Source organism: Camarhynchus parvulus, chromosome 21 (genome assembly GCF_901933205.1).
Source record: "Camarhynchus parvulus chromosome 21, STF_HiC, whole genome shotgun sequence".
Lineage (NCBI taxonomy): Eukaryota > Metazoa > Chordata > Aves > Passeriformes > Thraupidae > Camarhynchus > Camarhynchus parvulus.
Window position 1 is genome coordinate 294,800 of NC_044591.1, and position 19,298 is coordinate 314,097.

General features: G+C 63.9%; 2 protein-coding genes across 4 annotated transcripts; one reads left to right on the plus strand and one right to left on the minus strand.

Annotated features, from left to right (window-relative positions):
• The first annotated feature begins 2,399 nt into the window (after positions 1–2,399).
• RAP1GAP (RAP1 GTPase activating protein) lies at positions 2,400–9,043 on the plus strand. Of its 2 annotated transcripts, XM_030963666.1 has the most exons (20): positions 2,400–2,597; positions 2,696–2,743; positions 2,854–2,892; positions 2,977–3,162; positions 3,922–4,016; positions 4,092–4,170; positions 4,259–4,312; positions 4,392–4,654; positions 4,735–4,864; positions 5,310–5,465; positions 5,536–5,607; positions 5,703–5,789; positions 6,470–6,607; positions 7,161–7,229; positions 7,308–7,417; positions 7,500–7,571; positions 8,372–8,465; positions 8,542–8,623; positions 8,704–8,771; positions 8,852–9,043. In XM_030963666.1, the coding sequence occupies exons 2-20, from the start codon at positions 2,705–2,707 to the stop codon at positions 8,858–8,860; spliced, it is 1,842 nt and encodes a 613-aa protein (XP_030819526.1). In that variant the 5' UTR covers positions 2,400–2,597; positions 2,696–2,704; the 3' UTR covers positions 8,861–9,043. The 2 variants fall into 2 exon arrangements, with proteins under 2 accessions (XP_030819526.1, XP_030819527.1); XM_030963667.1 differs by lacking the exons at positions 8,372–8,465; positions 8,542–8,623; positions 8,704–8,771; positions 8,852–9,043 and having other exon boundaries at positions 4,392–4,475; positions 4,554–4,654; positions 7,500–8,099.
• A 2,188-nt stretch (positions 9,044–11,231) lies between these two features.
• Positions 11,232–19,184, minus strand: ALPL (alkaline phosphatase, biomineralization associated). Of its 2 annotated transcripts, none has more exons than XM_030963676.1 (12): positions 19,060–19,184; positions 18,143–18,220; positions 17,952–18,071; positions 16,833–16,945; positions 16,077–16,251; positions 15,814–15,989; positions 14,394–14,537; positions 14,179–14,248; positions 13,401–13,535; positions 12,572–12,763; positions 12,049–12,168; positions 11,232–11,952 (listed from the first exon to the last, which is right to left on the minus strand). In XM_030963676.1, the coding sequence occupies exons 2-12, from the start codon at positions 18,198–18,200 to the stop codon at positions 11,699–11,701; spliced, it is 1,557 nt and encodes a 518-aa protein (XP_030819536.1). In that variant the 5' UTR covers positions 18,201–18,220; positions 19,060–19,184; the 3' UTR covers positions 11,232–11,698. The 2 variants fall into 2 exon arrangements, with proteins under 2 accessions (XP_030819536.1, XP_030819537.1); XM_030963677.1 differs by having other exon boundaries at positions 18,143–18,234.
• Positions 19,185–19,298: the final 114 nt, after the last annotated feature.

Below are 19,298 nucleotides of genomic sequence, written 5' to 3' on the forward strand. Positions count from 1 at the left end.
AGGTGGAGGTGATTATCCCATAAATCCCACTTGGAGCTGGAAGAGGGACCCTGCTGGAGCAGGAATCCCCCCCCCTCCTTTGCAGTAGGTTTTATGGAGCTTGGGCACAGCATTTGGAGCCCTGTCCCCACCTGGTGTGTCCCTGGGGGGGTCCCTGCCCCTCCTTGGGGCCCTCCAAGCCAGGGTCCCCCCCTGAGCCCATGGGGAAGGCAAATGGGTGCTGGAGGTGGGGGGAAAAGAGAGGCCCTGGAGTGTGGGGATGGGCATTAGAGATGGGAGGGGGTGGAAATGGGGGGCTCTGGGTGTGGGGGGTTATGGGTGGGGGTCCCAGGTAGGCATGGGGGCCACCCTGCCTGTGGGAGAGGAGGGGTTAAGGTTGGGGGGTACTCTGGGTGCCAGGAATGGGGAATTATGGATGGGGGGGTTCCTGGGGTACCAGGGAGGGAGAGGGGTAGGGGAGGAGGGGCTTGGGCACCGGGGATGGAGATGGGGGTCCCTGAGTCCCAGGGAGGGGGGTTATGGATGAGCGGGGTCTGCCGGGAGCCAGGGCTGGGAGGAGGGGAAGGGGGAGCAGCTCTGGGTCCCGGAGAGAGACGGGGGGGGAACCCCGTGAGCCGAATTTGGGGTGTGTGGGTGATGGGCAGAGCGGTACCCGGGTGCCAAGCGCGGGCGGGGGGATGGAGATGGACCCCGGGGGGACAGGGACTCGTTTGGGGGGTCTCCCGCTGTGCGGGGCCCGGGGCGCTGGGGAAGGAGGGGACACCCCGGCGGTGACATCAGGGATGGAGAGGGGGATCCCCAGTTGCGAATCTCCGTTCCCGGTGCCGTTTTCCCGGTGCCCGTGGCCGGCGGTCCGCTCCCGGTGCCCGTGGCCGTTCCCCGGTACGGTGCCCGGTTCCCGGTACCGGCTCCCGGTCCCACCGCCCCCGGAGGGGCCGCCCCGCCCCGCCGCACGTGACGCTGCGCGGTGGCAGCGAGCGCCGGGGCCCCGCTCGGCTCCGCTCGGTACCGGCCCCGCTCCGGGACCGCCCGGCCCCGCCGCCCCCGGTAAGTGCCGCCCTGCGGGGCGCGGGCAGCGCGGTCCCCCCGGAGATCCCTCTGGGGATGTCCCCCCAGCCCCGCCGCAGCACCGGGGGGTCCGTCCGCCCGTGACCTTCACCGCTGCCGGTACCGGGGGAGGGGATGGGGGGAAAACGCTCCGGGCCTGGGGGAAAAGACCCGGGCTGGGGGCGGGGGCGGGGGGAGGAATCCCCCATTGACCCCCCAACCGGCCCCCCCAAATGTCTCCCCCATAATTACACCCTACAACTTGCCCCCCACCCAACCTGCCCCCCCTCCCGGTACCCCGAAACCTGCCCCCCTCTCCTGCCCCCCATCGTCTCCTCCCCCTGTTCCAGTCCCCCCAGTCTGACTCCCGTGTCCCCCCAAACCCAATCTCCCCCCCCCAGTCTGGCCCCCACATTTCGAACATCTCCCCCCCTTCCAGGGCCAGACCCCCCCGTGGGTGTGGGGAGCGATGGGGGAGCCCCCCCAGGGTCGCCCCCAGCCCGGCGGGGTCCCGCAGCGGCCCGGGGGGTGCACGGGGCCGGGTGGTGATGTCGCATTGGCACGGGGACAGCGGGGTCACACCTTGCACGGGGAAGGGTCCCACCTGCCCCGGGCTGGGCTCGGCTGCGGTTGTGTTTGCACAGGGACGGGTCACACCTGAGCTAGGGCTGGCTTTGCACAGGGACGGGGACATTTGCACCAACGTCCTGTTTGCACGGGGACGGTGACACTTGCACGAGGGTCCCTTTTGCACCAGGGACGTGTTTGCACGTCGTTGTGTTTGCACAGGGCCGGGTCACACTTGCACCGGGGCTGTGTTTGATGGGGACAGTGCCATTTGCATGGGGCCGGTGGCGTTTGCACGAGAACGGTCACATTGCCACGGGGAGAGCGACATTTGCACGGGGTCGGTGACACTGGCACGGGAATGATCACACCTGCACCGGGAGAGACCCTGGGCAGGGGCTCGGTGGCACTGGCACGAAAATGACCGTGCTTGCACCGCGCCAGTGACAGTTCCACGAAGGGGGTTGGCACTGGCACGGGGTTGGTGGCGCTGGCTCGGGGTCAGTGACACTGGCACGGGCACGATCACATCTCACAGGGTGGGTGACGCGGGCACGGGGTCGGTGCTACCTCACGGCGTTGGTGCCACTTTCTCGGGGTCCGTGCCACATCACGGTGTCGGTGCCACCTCCCGGGGTCGGTGCCACTGTCGCGGGGTCCCGGCGCTGTCCGTGGTGCTGCCCCGCGCCGCCGCCTCCCGCCGGCAGAGGGCGCCCTTCGGGGGGGGTGGGGCTGGGGGCTCCGGGGTTCCCCCCGCGGTGACCTCGCCCCGCCGCTCCCGCCCCGCTGGCCCCCGGCACCCGCAGGGTGGCACTTGGCTCGCTGCCATCATCAGTTGGCTCCAGGGGTAGCGCTGCTGGCCGGGCGTCCCGGAGAGGGGCTGTGGGGGAGCTCTCGCGTCCCCAGGAATCGCCATGGGACGCCCTGGACGCCCTCACACCACCTAGACACGTGTCCAGCCAGCAGCACCTCCCAACCCCCAGGTAAGCACCCGAGGATGCCCCCCACCCGTGGGTGCCCCCCACCCAAGGATGCCCACCCAAGGCGGGCAGACAGGCACCCAGAGCCCCTCTCTCCGCAGGGCAGCAGGATGGCCCAGCAGCGCCATGCCATCCCCCCACCTCTCAAGGTAGGTGTTGTTGGCATGGGGGGCACGCAGCCAGCAGCACCCTGGGGTGCCACCATGGGCATCACCCGTCCCACCGCCCATGGTGGCCGTCACCACTCCGTGTCTTGCAGACGGAGGAGGATTACATCCCCTACCCCAGCGTGCACGAGGTAGGGCAGGGGGCTGGGGGGCAGTGCCAGGCTGGGCTGGGCTGGTGGGGGTGCCCAAAGCACCCACCCTGGCTGTGGGCACAGGTGCTGGGCCGGGAGGGGCCGTTCCCCCTCATCCTCCTGCCGCAGTTCGGGGGTTACTGGATTGAGGGCACCAACCACCAGCTGAGCGGGGCCCCCGACTCGCCCCCCACGCCGGTGCCCGGCACCCGGGCAAAGCTGGAGGGCAACCACACGGCCAAGATCTACCGCAAGCACTTCCTGGGCAAGGTGAGGCCCTGGGGGGCTGCAGGTGTGGGGGCTGGGCTGGGTGTGTCCCTTGGGTGTGGATGGGCAGGAGCTTGGGGACCACAGAAACTCAGGTGTTCCTGGACATGGGTGTGGTGTCCATGGGGATGGGAGCCCCATGGGCCATGGACATGGGGGTTCATGGATGTGGGTATCCCTGGGCATGGCAACAGTGCTTGGGGTGGGTTCTCCACGAGAAGGGAAGGACATGCAGACCTCATGAACACAGGGGCTTTGGCATGTGGCTGCTTGTGGGCATGGGTCCTCCATGGGGTTGGTGATGAGGAGGTGGGTGTTGGGTCTCCGTGGGCAGGAGAGCCCCTGGCAGGGGTGGCCATGGACATGGGTTCTTCACAGCTTTGCATGGACATGGGGGCTCCATGAGTTTGTGTGTCCTGGATGCCCCAAGGGGTGTGAGGCTCACTGAGTGTAGGTGCCCCATAGGTGGTACATGTGGGTACAGGTGCTCATGGACACGGGTGCTCCATGGGGATGCAATGGGCGCTTCTGGGTGTGGGGATCCCGTGGACACGGATATCCCATGGGTGCTCATAGACACGGGTGTCCCATGGATGTGGGTGGTCATGGACACAGGTGTCCCATGGATACTCATGGACACGGGTGTCCCATGGATGTGGGTGCTCATGGACACGGGTATCCCATGGGTGTGGGTGCTCATGGACACGGGTGTCCCATGGCACGAGTGCCCCCAGCCTGAGCGCCCTCAGCTCCTTCCCACAGGAGCACTTCAACTACTACTCGCTGGACCCGGCGCTGGGACACCTGGTCTTCTCCCTCAAGTACGACGAGCAGGAGCAGCTCCACCTGCTGCTGCGGTGAGCGGGCTGGGGGAGGCGCCCCCGGGAGCTGCCTGCCCTGGGGGCTGCCCTGACGCCCTCCTCGCCCCGCAGCACCCGTGCCCGCACCCTGCACGATGTGGTGCCCATCTCCTGCCTGGCCGAGTTCCCCAACGTGGTGCAGATGGCCAAGGTGGGTGCGCCCCCCAGCCTCAGCAGCACCCATGGGTGCCCCCCAGCCCCGGGCCCCCCATGGCAGCTCCCCTCCCTCCTTCCCGCAGCTGGTGTGCGAGGACGTCAATGTGGATCGCTTCTACCCCGTGCTCTATCCCAAGGTGAACGGGCTGCAGGGAGGGGGCACCGGGGCACCCGTGGGTGCCCCTCCCCACCTTCTGACGCCTCCCCACCCCGCAGGCATCCCGCCTCATCCTCGCCTTTGATGAGCACGTGCTCAGCAACCACTTCAAATTTGGGGTCATCTACCAAAAACTGGGGCAGGTACAGGGTGGGGTGGGTGGGGGTCAGGGTGGGGGGAGTCCCTGGGTGGCACTGGCACCCATCCCCACCCCGCTGCAGACCTCCGAGGAGGAGCTCTTCGGCACCACGGAGGAGAGCCCGGCCTTCGCCGAATTCCTCGACGTCCTGGGTCAGCGGGTGCAGCTGCGGGACTTCAAGGGGTGCGTGAGGGGATGCCGGGGGGGAAGGAAGGACCCACAGGGTCAGGGCGCCTGTGTCACCCACCCACCCGTGCACACAGGTTCCGAGGGGGGCTGGATGTGACCCACGGGCAGACGGGCAGCGAGTCGGTCTATTGCCACTTCCGTGACAAGGAGATCATGTTCCACGTCTCCACCAAACTGCCCTACACCGAGGGGGACGCCCAGCAGGTGGGCACCCGTGGGGGCTGGAGGGGGGGACACTTGGGTGCTTGACAGCAGGGGGTGGGAGGTGGTCCTGGGGCACTTCCATGGAGTGGATGGAGGGGCTGTGGGGGCTTTGGGGATGTCCCATGGAATGGAGGGGACTCCTGGGTCACCATGGGTGGTGGTGGGCATCTGTGGGGGCCAGGAGATGGCAGGGCACTCATGGGTGTGGGGAAACATCTTCGGGGTGCAGAGGGCTGTTAAAGCACCCGTGGGTGCCAGGGGGGAGCTGTGGGATGCAGGGGGCTGGTGGAGCACCCATGGGGGCTGGGGTCCATCTATGGGGCACAGGGGCTTTCATTCCTTTGATGCCCCTGGTGTGACCACCCTCTATCCCTCGTGTCCTGCTGTGTCCCCCCCCATCCCCCATGTCCCCCCGTGTCCCTCTGCACCCCACCTGTCCCCACAGCTGCAGCGGAAGCGTCACATCGGCAACGACATCGTGGCCATCGTCTTCCAGGACGAGAACACGCCGTTCGTCCCCGACATGATCGCCTCCAACTTCCTCCACGCCTTCGTGGTGGTGCAGCTGGAGCAGGGGGGCACCCAGGGCACCCTCTACAAGGTACCCCCCGTGCCTCAGTGTCCCCTTGGGGGCCCGCGGGGTGTCCCGTCACCCTTCCCATCCGCCCCAGGTCTCTGTCACCGCCCGTGACGACGTGCCCTTCTTCGGCCCGCCGCTGCCCGACCCCGCCGTCTTCAGGAAGGTGAGAGCCCGTGGGTGCCACCTGGGAGCCCCTGGGGACACCCACGCACCCACCCACCCACCCACGCTCCCCCCGGGGCCGCCCGCACCCCGCAGGGCCCCGAGTTCCAGGAGTTCCTGCTGACCAAGCTCATCAACGCCGAGTACGCCTGCTACCGTGCCGAGAAGTTCGCCAAGCTGGAGGTGCGGGCACGGGGCTGCGGGCACGGGGCTGCGGGCACGGGGCGCTGGGGGCACCCAGAGGGGCTGCGGGCACGGGGCTGCGGGCACGGGGCGCTGGGGGCACCCAGAGGGGCTGCGGGCACGGGGCTGCGGGCACGGGGCTGCGGGCACGGGGCGCTGGGGGCACCCAGAGGGGCTGCGGGCACGGGGCTGCGGGCACGGGGCGCTGTGGGCACCCAGCGGGGCTGGGCACGCCGTGGGGCAGCACGAGGCTGGGGATGTGGGTGCCGTGCCCACTGTGGGATCCGCGCATACCAGGCAGGCAGGGGCTGGGTCCCCGTGTGGGCAGGGCGGTGTGCCCGGGTTGGGGGCGTCTCAGAGCCGTGGGGAGGGTGTTGCGCGGGGCGGCCCCGTGCGGGTGCAGCGCTGGGCTGTGGGTGTCTGGCGTGGGTGTGGGATGAGCCCGCGTGGGCGCAGCAGCCAGGGGCGGGTGGCAGCGGTGGGTGCGGGGCTCTGCGGGCGGCGTCGCGTGGGTGCAGCAGGGCGGGGGCTGGTCCTGCGCGGGTGGCGGCTGTGTGCTGCGGGGGTGGGTGTCTGGCACGGCGCAGCACAGCGAAGCGGGCTGGGTGCGGGGGTGGGTGCGGAGGGGGTGCTGGCTGGGTGGTCTCGCGTGGGCGCAGCAGTGCGGGGCTGGCGCGCAGGAGCGGACGCGGGCGGCGCTGCTGGAGACGCTGCACGAGGAGCTGCAGGCGCGCAGCCAGGCCATGCTGGGGCTCAGCCCGGACGACGAGCGCCCCGACAACGGCGGCGCCGCCCCGGGCTTCTTCGAGTCCTTCAAGGTGGGGCGCGGGGGTCCCGCACCCCCCACACCCCGCACGCAGCGCTGCGGGGCCCGGTCCCCTCCCCGGGTCGCCGCCTAGGACACGCCCCCATGCTGGCCACGCCCCTGTGTTGACCACGCCTTTTTGCTGGGACCGCGCCCCGGGCCTTGGCCCCGCCCCTGCGCGCGCAGCCGATCTGCGGGGGCGTGGCTGTGGCCACGCCCACCCCAGGCCCCGTCCCCTCACGGACCGGAACGGCCCCGTGACCGCAAGCCCCGCCCCGATCCTCCACAAACCACGCCCGCGTAGACCACGCCCCCTCGTCGACATGAGCCCCGCCCAAATTGGTGGTCGAGCCCGCGTCTTAAGCCACGCCCCCTACTACAAGTCCCTCCCATCTCACATTTGGCTCCACACCCCGGTACCCTGTTCTCCCCCCCGGTACCCGGAGTTCCCCCCGGTACCCCGTTCCCCTCTCGGTAACCGGTTCCACCCCCGGTACCCCGTTCCCCCCGGTACCCGGTTCTCCGCGCCCCGTGGTCCCCGGTCGCTGACCCGCTGCCGCCTTCAGTCGCTGCTGGTGCCCGGGAGCCGCCGGGGACGCCGCGGCAGCGCCATCGGGCTGGGCTCGGTGGAAGAGGTGGGTACCGGTACCTCGCTGTCCCCCCTCGGTGTCCCCCCGGTCCCCGGTGTCCCCCCGGTTAACGGCGCCCCGCAGGCGCTGCTGGTGCCCGGGAAGAGCCCGTCACGGCGGCGGCCCGGCCCCCTCGGCTCCCGCCGCTCCAGCGCCATCGGCATCGAGAGCATCCAGGAGGCGCCGGCCGGCAGGTGAGCGCCGGTACCGGCACCGCCGCTGTCCCCTCCCGCTGTCCCCTCCCGATGTCACCTCACTGCCGTCGCCTCCCCGCAGGGACGGCCCCGCAGCCGCCGACGGCTCCAGCTCCACACACAGCTCCCCCGAGAGCCGCCGGAACCCCGACAGGTCCCGCAGCTGGCACCGGGATCGGGGACACGGGGACAGGAGGGCACTGGGGTGGGAATGGTTGGGGACTGGAGGACACTGGGATGGTGTGGCAACGGGACAGGGTGGCACCAGGATGGGGTGACTCCAGCACCAGGTCACACGGGGACTGGAGGACACTGGGATGGTGCAGCTCAAGGATAGGGTGGCACCAGGATGGGGTGGCACATGGGTGGGCACTGGGACAAGCAAAGGTGACACAGGCACCGGAGGGATGGGACAGTGAAGGAATGCAGTGGGACAGAGTGACGGCGGGGTGGGGTGGCACAGGGACAAGGTGACACCAGGATGGCTGGCACAGGGACAAGGCGGGGACAAGACACCAGAGGGACAGGGTGGCACAGGGACAGGTTCACCCAGGGGCTGAGTGGCACCGGGTCTGTATGTCCCAGGGACAAGGTGGCGGGGGGCTGTGGGGTGGCACTCGGGTGGCTTGGCTGCAGGTTGGCATGAAGGTGGGTGGCGCAGGGACACATGGCACGGGGGTAGGCTGGTGTGATGACAAGGGACACGGGGACAGGACTGCATGGGGCTGGGAGCTCCCAGGGATGGGCTGGGGTGGGGACAGGGTGCCATGGGGATGGGACATGCCGGGGCTAGGGTGACATGAGGATGCAGTGTCCCGGACGGGGTGGTGTGGGGACAGGGTGTCCCGGGGCCAGCACAGCATCGCAGCGGGCCACGGTGGTGGCCACGAGGCGCGGTGCCAGCCTGTTGTGGCCTCGGGGACCGTCCCTGGCCCTGGGGACTGTCCCTGGCAGGGCCGAGAAGCCGGAGCCGCCGGATTTCTCCCGCTCCTCCTCCAGCGCCAGCAGCTTCGGCAGCGCCGCGGAGGAGCCCGGCGAGCCGGGACGGGTACGGGGAGCGCGGGGGGGTCCCGGGGGACACTTTGGGGTGGGCAGCACCCCCTGACCCCCCTCCGCCCCCTCAGGAGAGCCGCTCGCCCTCGGGGAGCCACCGCGACGCCTTCACGGACACCCCCTGGCCGGATGACCCCCCCGGGACCCCCCCAGGTAGCCCAGCACCCCCCGGTTGGGGCGCCGCGGGGCCGGGGGACCCCTCGGGGTGCTCACGGTCCCCCCCTTTGCCCCAGGCCGCCGGCCGCCTGACCCCCCCTGCCCTGAGATCAAAATCCAGCTGGAGCAGCCCCCCCATAACCCGGTGAGGCTGTTCGCCCCCCTCCCCCCGTGCAGAGTGGGGGTGCCCACGCTGGGGTGCCCCCACTGATGTCCCTCCCGCAGGGCTCATAGTCACCCCCCCACCTGCGGGGGTGTCACTGCTTCACCCCCCTCTGTGTGCCACCCCCGTGCCAGGAGCTGAAGCCATCGTCCCCGGTGCAGGATTTGGGGGGGACCCCCAACAAAAATTGGGATGTGCTCCCCCCCCTCCAGACAATCTCTGTCGCCCCAAAAACCCTTTGGGTGAGGGGGTGATGCACCACAAAGGGGCCTCCCCTCTGCCGTGACCCCAAAATGAAGAGTGGGTCCAACCCCAGCATCATCCCCTCCCCGAAAAAAACAGAGGGGACTCAAATCCAGGGTAACCCCAAAGTGGAGCTCCCTCTCCCCCCCTTTATTTTAAGGGACAAAAGTTCCGGAATGTGCTGGAGGCTGGAACTGGGGGGAGGGGGAGGAATATTTTTTCACACCCTCCCAAACTGTGTTTGTGTTTCCCGTGAGTCCTGTATAAAATAAAGGTTTATTTATCGCTACAGTGGGGGTCGTCTCCAATATCCAGGGGCTCCCCAAAACCCCAAACCATCACTGGGGGCTGTAGAAACACTCATTTTGGGGAGCCATTTAGCCAAATATTGGGGTTTCCCAGCTGAGCAAAGCCTTCCTTTGACGGTTCCTATTTTTGGGGTGCTGTGAGTACCCCAAAATACAGCAGGCAGTGCCCTCAGCCCCCCCCCGAGTGCCTCTTTCAGCTCTGCTGGTCAGCCCGGCGTCAGGAGCGGCTTTTGGCCGCAGCCCCGTGGCCAGCGGCGTCCTGCCAACCCCCCGGCCAAGGCAGAGTGGTTCCCACCCCCCTGAACCCCCAAAAACCACGCGGCACCCCGGGAGTGGTTAAACATAGCCCAGGTTCTGGGAAGTGCCAGCAGCCGGCCCTGCTCGGGATCTGGCACTGCCTGGGGAGCAAAGGGGGGGTCACAGCCCCCCAAATCCTGCCCTGCCAGGGTCAGAGCCCCCCAAATCCAGTCCTACTGAGGTCAGAGCCCCCCAAATCCTGCCCTGCCAGGGTCAGAGCTCCCCAGATCCAGCCCTGCTGAAGTCAGCACCCCCCAAATCCTGCCCTGCAGGGGTTAGAGGCCCCCAAATCCAGACCTGCTGAGGTCAGAGCCCCCCAAATCCTGCCCTGCTGGGGTCAGAGGCCCCCAAATCCAGTCCTACTGAGGTCAGAGGCCCCCAAATCCTGCCCTGCCAAGGTCAGAGCCCCCCTAAATCCTGACCTGTTGGGGTCAGAGCCTCCAAATCCAGTCCTGCCAAGGTCAGAGCCCCCTAAATCCTGCCCTGCCAGGGTCAGAGCCCCCCAGATTCAGCCCTGCTGAGGTCAGCATCCCCCAAATCCTGCCCTGCAGGGGTTAGAGGCCCCCAAATCCAGACCTGCTGAGGTCAGAGCCCCCCAAATCCAGCCCTGCCAGGGTCAGAGCCCCTAAATCCTGCCCTGCAGGGTCAGAGCCCCCCAAATCCTGCCCTGCCGAGGTCAGCACCCCCCAAATCCAGCCCTGCCAGGGTCAGAGCCCCCCAGATCCAGCCCTGCTGAGGTCAGCACCCCCCAAATCCTGCCCTGCCAAGGTCAGAGCCCCCCTAAATCCAGCCCTGCAGGGTCAGAGCTCCCCAGATCCAGCCCTGCTGAGGTCAGCGCCTTCACCCGCTCTGAAGGATCCTGGTTAATGAGGAACTGGACCTTTAATTATAAAACTGGTGAATGAATGAGTGAAAAACAAGGGAGAGGTTTAGGGGGTTTGGGGGGGATTTGGGGGAGGCAGGGCAGTGTTGTCCCAGCCATCTGCACAAGCACAGGAGCTCAGGGGCACCGTGGGACTTCTGCCCGTGCCAGGGGTCATTTGCACAAGCCCAGGGCCTCGGGCACGTGTTTGCACTGCACATTTTCACTGTGTGTCACTCACAGTGACAGGCACACGTGCACAGTGCCTTTTGTACATGGCACGGGGAATTCAGGCACAGTGACACCTGCACGTGTGCAGGGCACTAGGCACCGTGACATCTCGGTGACACTTGCACACGCAGGGCACCTTTTGCTCAGCTCAGGCAGAGTCTGCAAGTGCACAGTGGCACTGGCACAGTGACATTTGCCTGTGCAAGGCACGGGTACCCACTTGCACGGTGACATTGGCACAAGCACAGTGACATTTGCCCACTCCCAGCACCCTTTGCCCACCCAGTGTCTCTCCCAGCACCCCTCCAGCTGTGCAAACCCTTTCCCCTTGTGACCCCACCTACTAATTATCCCCCTAATTACCTCACCCCAAAGAAGAGGGCATGGCCAAGGACGTCCCACCCCTGACATCCAGCTTTGCTGCCTTTACCCCCCTTCCACAATCCCAGCCCCAACCCCTCCCAAATCCCTCCCGGGGCAGCAAATTGCTTTAACCCGAAGAATTTTAAAACAAAATAAATCACTGAGGAGACAACAAAGCCCAAGTTTAGGGACAAATTAACCCGATGAGTTAATTTTTTTTCCCATCTTTGTGTGGTCCCTGGCTCCCCCACGCATGTGACGAGTTGGGCACCAGGGTCAGTCCTCAGCCAAGGGACCGCAGAGGCATTTTGGGACCCAGCCCCACGGCGTTTCGCTCAAAGAGGGGGTTTTATCCGCCGAGGCTCCAGCTGCCATCCCAAATCCCGCGGTGGGTTTGGGATAGGCCAGGGAACGCTGCTAATTATAGGGAAGGAACCATGTATTTACAGAGGCAGCTCCCAGCACAAACCACCGGCGGCTGCTTTTGCTCCGCTGAGTCTCTCTGTTCTCTCTCTCCTCTTTCCCGGGCGCTGCTGTCCACAGAAAAATAAAAAGGGGGGATGAATTAAAAATAAATCCCCCCTCGGTGATTTGCAAGAGGCACTTTAGCAGAGGAGGAGGAGGAGGAGGCCGAGGAAGGGCAGGAGCAGGGGGGGGGCGGGGTGGGCGGCGGCGTTGCAGTGGCCTCGGTTGGAGCCGATGCAGGCGGCGTAGGCCATGGCGTGGGGGATGTAGTTCTGCTCGTGGACCCCGTGCAGCAGGTGAGCCATGGGCCCGCGGGCGAACACGGCCACGTCCTCGCCGCCGTGCGTCTCCTGCCGCAGTGGCACGGCCGACTGCGCCTGGTAGTCGGCGTGTGCTGGGGGCAAACAGAAGCGAGAATCGTTTAAGAACCCAGCTGATTTTAGCCAAGCTGGGGTGATTTTCAAGGGGTTTTGGCCCAAAACGTACGCACCGAAATCCACGGCAGAGACGTTTTCTCGCTCGCCCGCCACGATTTTATAGCCGGGGCCGTTGCCGTAGAGGATGGAGGTGAAGGGTTTGCGATCCACGTCGCTCTGCATCGGGGCCAGACCTGGCGGTGGGGCATGGTCAGCAGGACGGGATCCCCCCACAGTGTCCCCCAGCTGTCCCCAGGGTGTCCCCGAGCTGTCCTCAGGGTGTCTCCAGCCTGTCCCCGAGGTATCTCCAGGCTGTCCCCAGAGTGCCCCTGAGCTGTCTCTGGGCTGTCCCTGAGCTGTCCCCATGGTGTCCCCAGGCTGTCCCTGGGTTGCCCCCAAGCTGTCCCTGGGGTGTCCCCAGGCTGACCCCAGGGTGTCACCCAGCTGTCCCCGAGCTGTCCCCCGGCTGTCCCCAGGGTGTCCCTACGGTGTCCCCGAGCTGTCCCCAGGGTGTCCCTAAGCTGTCCCTGGGTTGTCCCCGAGCTGTCCCCAGGGTGTCCCCGAGCTGTCCCCAGCACCGGGCCAGGCAGGACTCACCAAAGATGGGGTTCCCGCGGGGGGTGTAGCCGCCGAAGGTGAACACGTGCGAGTGGTCGGCGGTGACGACGCTGAGCGTGTCCTGGGTGGACGTGAGGCGCGTGGCCAGCCCGATGGCCCTGTCCAGCTCCACGGCCTCATGCAGCGCCTGCTTTGCCTTCCCCTCGTGGTGCCCGTGGTCGATGCGGCCGCCTGCAGGACCCGGCACCGCTTGGCATTGCCCTCCTCTTCCCAGCCTTGCAACCCCCTTTATTCCCTTTCTGTGTCCTCCCCTCACCCCATTTATCCCCCCTTTTTACATCCCACATCCTCCCTTTTGCACCCCCAGCCCCTTTATGCCTCCTTCTCATCCCCCTACCCTGTATCTGTTTTAGCACTCCACCTTCACCCCTTTTATCCCTCCCTTTTTTGCACCTTCATTGCCCCTGTTACCCCTCTTTTTGCATTCCCCCATATTCCCTTTATCTGTCATTTGTGTGTCACCCACCACCCCTTTATCCTTCCTCCCTGTCATCCCCTTTTTTTGCACTCTCATCTCGCCATTATCCTCCCTTTATGCACCATCTCCTTTAATCCACATTTTTGTTCTTCCATCACCCCCTTTATCATCCACCTTCCCATCTCTCAATTTTGTACCTCCCCTTTATCCAATTCCCCACCTTTCTGCACCCTCTTTTGCACCCCATCACCCCTTTTTTCCCTCCCCTTTTTGTATCCCTATCACCCCTTTAATTCTCCTCTTGCACCGTTCTTTTACAGAATCCCCCCATTTTTGCACCTCCGTTGTCCCCTTTTATGCCCCATTTCTGCACCCCCATGAACCCCCCACCTTCAACCAGGAGGAAGAACCCTCGGGGATTTTTCTGGAGCATCCTGATGGCCACGGACACCATCTCGCTGAGGGACGGGTCTGTATCGTTGTTCCTGTCCAGCTCGTACATCATGTCCCCTGGCTCGAAGAGGCCTGGGGACAGGGACACTGCTGGAGACATCCTTTTCCACCAAAAGAAAAAGGGGGGGCCAAATCCTGCTCCTTGTTCTGACTCAAGTGTTTCTCACACCGCTGGATCCAGGAAGATTAGATAGAAGCCGGACAATCCCAGCCCTTCCTTCCTCCTGCCCCGCTGGGTTCCACATTCTAGTTGGGATGGGAATTTCACTGCTGACAAAAGAACTGCATCCCTAGGAGGGAGATGTGTCCCAGGGTGGGAGCAGCAGCATCCTTGTAACATTGTCCTTGGTGGGCAGCACATCCTTGAGGGCACACCAGCGTCCCCAGGGTGGGGCACCAGCATTTCCAGGGAAATTGCAGCCTCTTTGGGAGGTACCAGCATCCCTGGAGGCAGCAGGAGCACCACCCTTGGGGTGTAACAGCATCCCTTTGGGGTACCAGCATCCCCAGGGAGGTAACAGAATCATTTGGGGGCGTACCAGCATCCCCAAGGGAATAGAACCATGTTTGGGGGCTACCAGCACGTCCAGGACAGGGCACCACCATCCCTTGGAGGATAGCTGGCTCTGCAGCTGCGCCAGCAGCCCAGGACAGGACAGGGGTCCCCCTAAAGCACCCAGCTGATGCCAGGGCACCCGTGGGTGCAGGGACTCACCCAGCAGGAAGTCAACACGGGTGAGGTTGAGCGCCAGCAGCCCTCGCCGGTGCCACACGTACTCAGCAACCTGGGGACAGGGGACAGGCATTGTCACCTCTCCATTGCTTCTGCCATTCCTGGGACGCTCCCCAGGATATTCCACCGCCAGGAATGGCTCTGCAGGGTTACAGGGGGGAGATGTGTGTGCACCCCAGCCCCAGAGTCCCTGTCACCTTGCCGCGGGGCTTGGCCTCCCGCCACGCCTGGACGAGGTTCCGGCCGTCCAGGCGCGTGCCCCGCTGCTTCTCCTCATGGGGATATTCCACATCACTGACATTTCTGGGGTACATATATTTCCGCCCTCCACCCAGGATCACCTGAAAAAGAGGGGTGGAAATGTAGTATTTAATATTTTTAAATTATTTGAAATCTCCCCCTTCAGCTGGGGTTTAATGGGGGAAGACCCCGAATGGGCGGAGCGGGATGTCCAGGAAAGCCCTGGAGCTGTGGGCAAAAACACCCGAGGAATTTCACCTCGCCCAAAATAACTCTGAATATCTTCCTATTAATTAAAACCCAGGACAAAAATAACCATTTCCAGCAGGGATTTGGCTTTTTGAATATTTTTTTCCCCAATCTGTGGGAAGGATGCTCCACATCGGGATCCCCACATGAACCCGCTGGGATGGAGCCCCATCCCGCGGCTCTCCCTGTTTGCTTTGGAGCCTGATTTATTTGGCCTCTGTTATTTATAACCTAGCAGAGATTTTATGGTTTTTTTGTATTTTTTCCCCCTTTCTCTGTGTAGAAGGTGAATTATAAAGCTGCAAAACACCAACGCCAAAATTATTAACAAAAAAGAAGGGAAAAAAAGTCTTTTCCCCACTATATAATTATTTCCAGCCTGGGACAGAGTTAAAATTATATTAAAGGGAAAAAAAAAACAGCAAAAGAGGCTATTAAAGAGCTAAATAACAGGCTGGGATGTTTTGCTTTGGGGCTATTTTGAAGGACAGAAGAAGATTTATTTACAGTGCTGAATTTCTGCATAAATCCACAGTAAGGAGCAGAACTGGGGGAAAAAGGAAGAATTTTTGGTCTGGGAAGTACGGGAAGGGAGGAGGCTAAGATGGATTTGTGGGGCTGGGGCTTGATCCTACAGGTGCTTGTGGTCCAAGACCTACGTCTGAATTTCCTGGTCCCATGTCCACCTGAAAGTGCTGGTACCTCACCCATGGTGGTCCTGGTCCCATATTTGATGAGGGCCCCAACTCTGTACCCATGGGTGGTCCTGGTTCTGCACCCATGGGTGGTCCCAGCCCACCATTGCATTGGGGTCCCAACTCTGCACCCATTGGTGGTCCTGGCTCCATATCCACCCACAATCCTGGTTCTGCACCCACGGCTGGTCTCAGCCTCACATTTGCAGGGGTGGTCCTTGTCTTGTACCCACTCACAGTCCTGACCCTGCACCCCTTGGTGGTTCCAGCCCAACATCTCCTGGGAATCCTGGCTCTTCAACCACTGGTGGTCCTGGTCACACATCTATCCACGGCCCTGTCCCCACCCTTGGGTGGCTCCAACCCCCACTCCAGGCTGTCCTGGTCCCATTCCCTTGCCTGTAGGGCACATTCCTGGTGTCCTCATCCCTACCTCGATGTCAGGGATGTTCTCCACCAGCTGCCGGGCGATGTCCTTGCAGCCCCCCTCCAGGGCGTCCGGGGGCATCTCCCCATCCGAGTACCAGTCGCGGTTGGCAGAGTGGGCGTAGGCAGCGCTGGGCGTGGCGTGGGTCACGCGCGTGGTGGTGACGATGCCCACGGCCTTGCCTGCGCCACCAGTTCAGGGGACAATGGTGAGAACACCCCCAAAACCGCCCGCTGGACCTCCTGCCCAGGAGTCTCTCCGTCCCTCACCTGCCTCCTTGGCCCAGCGGAGGATGGAGGTCACCTCCTGGCCCTTGGTGGTGTTGCAGCGGTCCCGGGTGACACCGGCGCTGACCCCCAGTGTCCCCTCGTTGGCTTTGACACCGCAGAGGTAGGCGGTGGCTGTGCCCGCGCTGTCGGGCACCTGGGCGTTGGTGTTGTAGGTCTGGAAGGTGGGAGATGGATAAACCCCCATCGTTATCACCACCATCATTGTCTCTCTCCACCAGTGCCACTGACAGCACCATTCCCACCCTGGGGCTTCCCTCCCTGTGCTGTTTGGCTGCACCAGACCCCCATCCCACCTATGTCCCCTCTCTTTTGCCCTTTGCCCAACATTTCACCCCCTTGCTCCCTCCACCGTGTGGGCACATTCCCCCCTCACTGCATTTTGCTGTTTTTAGCCTTTTTTCAGTCCATCTTTTGGCAGGGAGATGGAAGCCACTGCCACGGGCATCCCCACGGGGTGAATGGAGGTGGCTGCTGGCTTCAAATCTAATTATTTTAAAATGTTTTGTTCAGCAAAACGAGCCCGGGAGAAGCAGGGGGGTCCCGTGGTGGCGTCCCGCAGCCGGCGGGCTCCTCCTGCCCCCCTCCCCGTTCCCACGGCCGGCCCCTGGCACGGCCAGCGGGCACCGGAGCCAGCTGCCTTCGCCCGCCCCTGACCTAATTTCAGCTCGGTCGATGCCTCCCGCCCGTGGCCTTGCGGTGGGTGCCGTGTCCCCGTGGGTGCCCCGGGGGGCTCACCTTGGCCAGGGCCACGAAGGGGAACTTGTCCATCTCCAGCAGGCTCTCCTCGCCCTGCCCGTGCAGCTGCCCTTTGAGGATGCGGGCGGCCGTGACCGTGGAGACGCCCATTCCTGCGGGACACTGTCAGCCACGCACGGCCAGCCCGGCCCGGCGGCACCGGGCAGCACGGCCCGCCCCGCGCAAACCCCGCTCATCTCCACTTGCTGCAGACCCCGTTTAGCCCGTCGTCCAGTTTATCCCATCGCTCAGTTTATCGCAGCAACCAATTTTTGCAAGCCCAGTTTATTGTGCAGCCAGTTCATCTCAGCTCCCAGTTTATCCCAGTAGCCACTTTTCACTGCAAAGCCAGTTTATCCCAGCTCCCAGTTTATCCCAGTAGCCACTTTTCATTGCAAAGCCAGTTTATCACAGAACCCAGTTTATTGCAACACCCAACTTTTTGCAAATCCAATTCATTCCAGCACACGGTTTATCCCAGCACCCACTTCATTGCAATCCCAGCTTATGCCAGCACTCAAATGATGGCAAAACCAATTTACCTGAGCACCCAATTCTTTCCCAATTCAGTTTATCCCTGCACCAGGTTACTGCAATCCCAGTTCATTGCAGCACCCAGCTCATGCCAGCACCCAATTTATTGCAACCCAGTTGACCCAATATTCATTGCAAACCCAATTTACTGCAGCACTCAACTTGCTCTAAACCCAGTTCATGCCAGCACCCAGTTTACCCCAGCACCCAACTTAACACAAACCAAACTGATTGCAGCAATCAATATTTTTTGCAAATCCAGTTTATCCAGCACCCACAAAATAAATTGAGTTTACTGTAAACTCAATTTACCATAGCACCCATTATTTTTGTAAATCCAGTCCATTGCATCACCCAGTTTACCCCAGAATAGATCTTTTTGCAAACCCTGCTCACACCAGCAGCCAGCTTACTGGAACCCCAGTTTATCCCAGAACACAACTCACCACAGCATCTATTTTTCCACAACACCCAATGTGTCGAAGTTTATCCCAGCACCCACTTTATTACGCCCACTTCATCCCCCTCCGTGCCCCCCAGCCCCGCTGCCCCCGCCCCGGGGTGGGTGCTCCCCTCCTATCTCACCGTCCCCCAGGAAGAGGATGAGGTTCTTGGCCACGTTCTGGTTGAGGCGCTGGAGCCGCAGCGCGTTCCGCAGGGTCTCCTGCGCCTGCCGCCGCCAGTACTCGGGGTCCTTCTCCCTCTCTGCAGGGGAACGGGTTCATAGCACCCCACGGCACCGCTTTTGGGGTGCTGCCCCTCCAAACCTCACCTACCCGGGACCAGCGATGCCGAGCAGAGCTGAGCGAGGAGGAGGATGAACAGAGCCTTCATCCTGCGGTGCTGAGAGGGTGCTGCCAGGAGAGAGCTGTGAGGTGGGTGGCACCCGCTCGTGCCTCAGTTTCCCCACTGAGACCTTTGCCCCGGGGTCAACCAAGCGAGGACGGAAAGAAATGTCCCCTCCCTGCACAGTCACCGATGTGACCCCCCTGGGGACATGCCAGCTTACCCCCCCCCCCCCCCCCCCCCCCCGCCATCAGTCCCATGAGGCGTCACCTCACTGTCACCAACCCGAGCTGGGGGTAGCCAGGATGGCCCCTGTGGCACAGTGAGGTCCCCATCACATGGCCATGTCCCCATCACATGTGTGCTCCCCTTCCATGCCCATGTCCCCATCATGTGTCCCTGTCACCTCTGTGTTCCCATCCCATGCCCATGTCTCCACTGCACATCTGCAGTCCCATCACACACCCGTGTCCCCACCACGTCCCGTGTGTGTGCCATGTCCCTATCGTCCCCATCACACACCCCTGTCCCCATCCCTATCACACACCTGTGTCCCTGTTGCATTTCTGTCCCTGCTGTGCACCCACGTCCCCACATGACCGCGTCCCATGACACATCCATGTCCTTGCTGCACGCCCGTGTCCCCATCCCGTGGCTGTGTGCCCGCCACACGCTCGTGGCCCCACTGCATGTCTGTGTCCCTGTTGCACACCCAGGTCCCTGTAGCATCTCCGTGTCCCCGTCGCACACGCACGTCCCCACCACACCGCCGTGTCCCCACGGCACTCTCCTGTCCCCATCACCCCCGCAGCACCTCCCCTCCGCCGCACGCCCCCTCAGCCCGCGCTCCCCGGAGAGCCTCCCTCCCTCCCCCGGGATGGCAGCGGTGGCCCCCGGGGGTCCTTACCGGGGATGGGGGCTGTCACTCTCGTACCCGCACTAACTTGGGTCCCTACACCCACGTCCCTCTGGGCGGCGGGAGGAGGCCGGGCCGGGGGGACCGCGAGCCCTTAAATCCCCCCGCACCCGGCCTTCGCCTCCTCCTCCTCCTCCCCTTCCTCCACCCTCCCCCTGCTGCCAGCAAGGGGGGGCGGGAGGAGAAAAGGGCACAACTGGGCTTACTGGTGCCCTCTGCCGGGTTATACT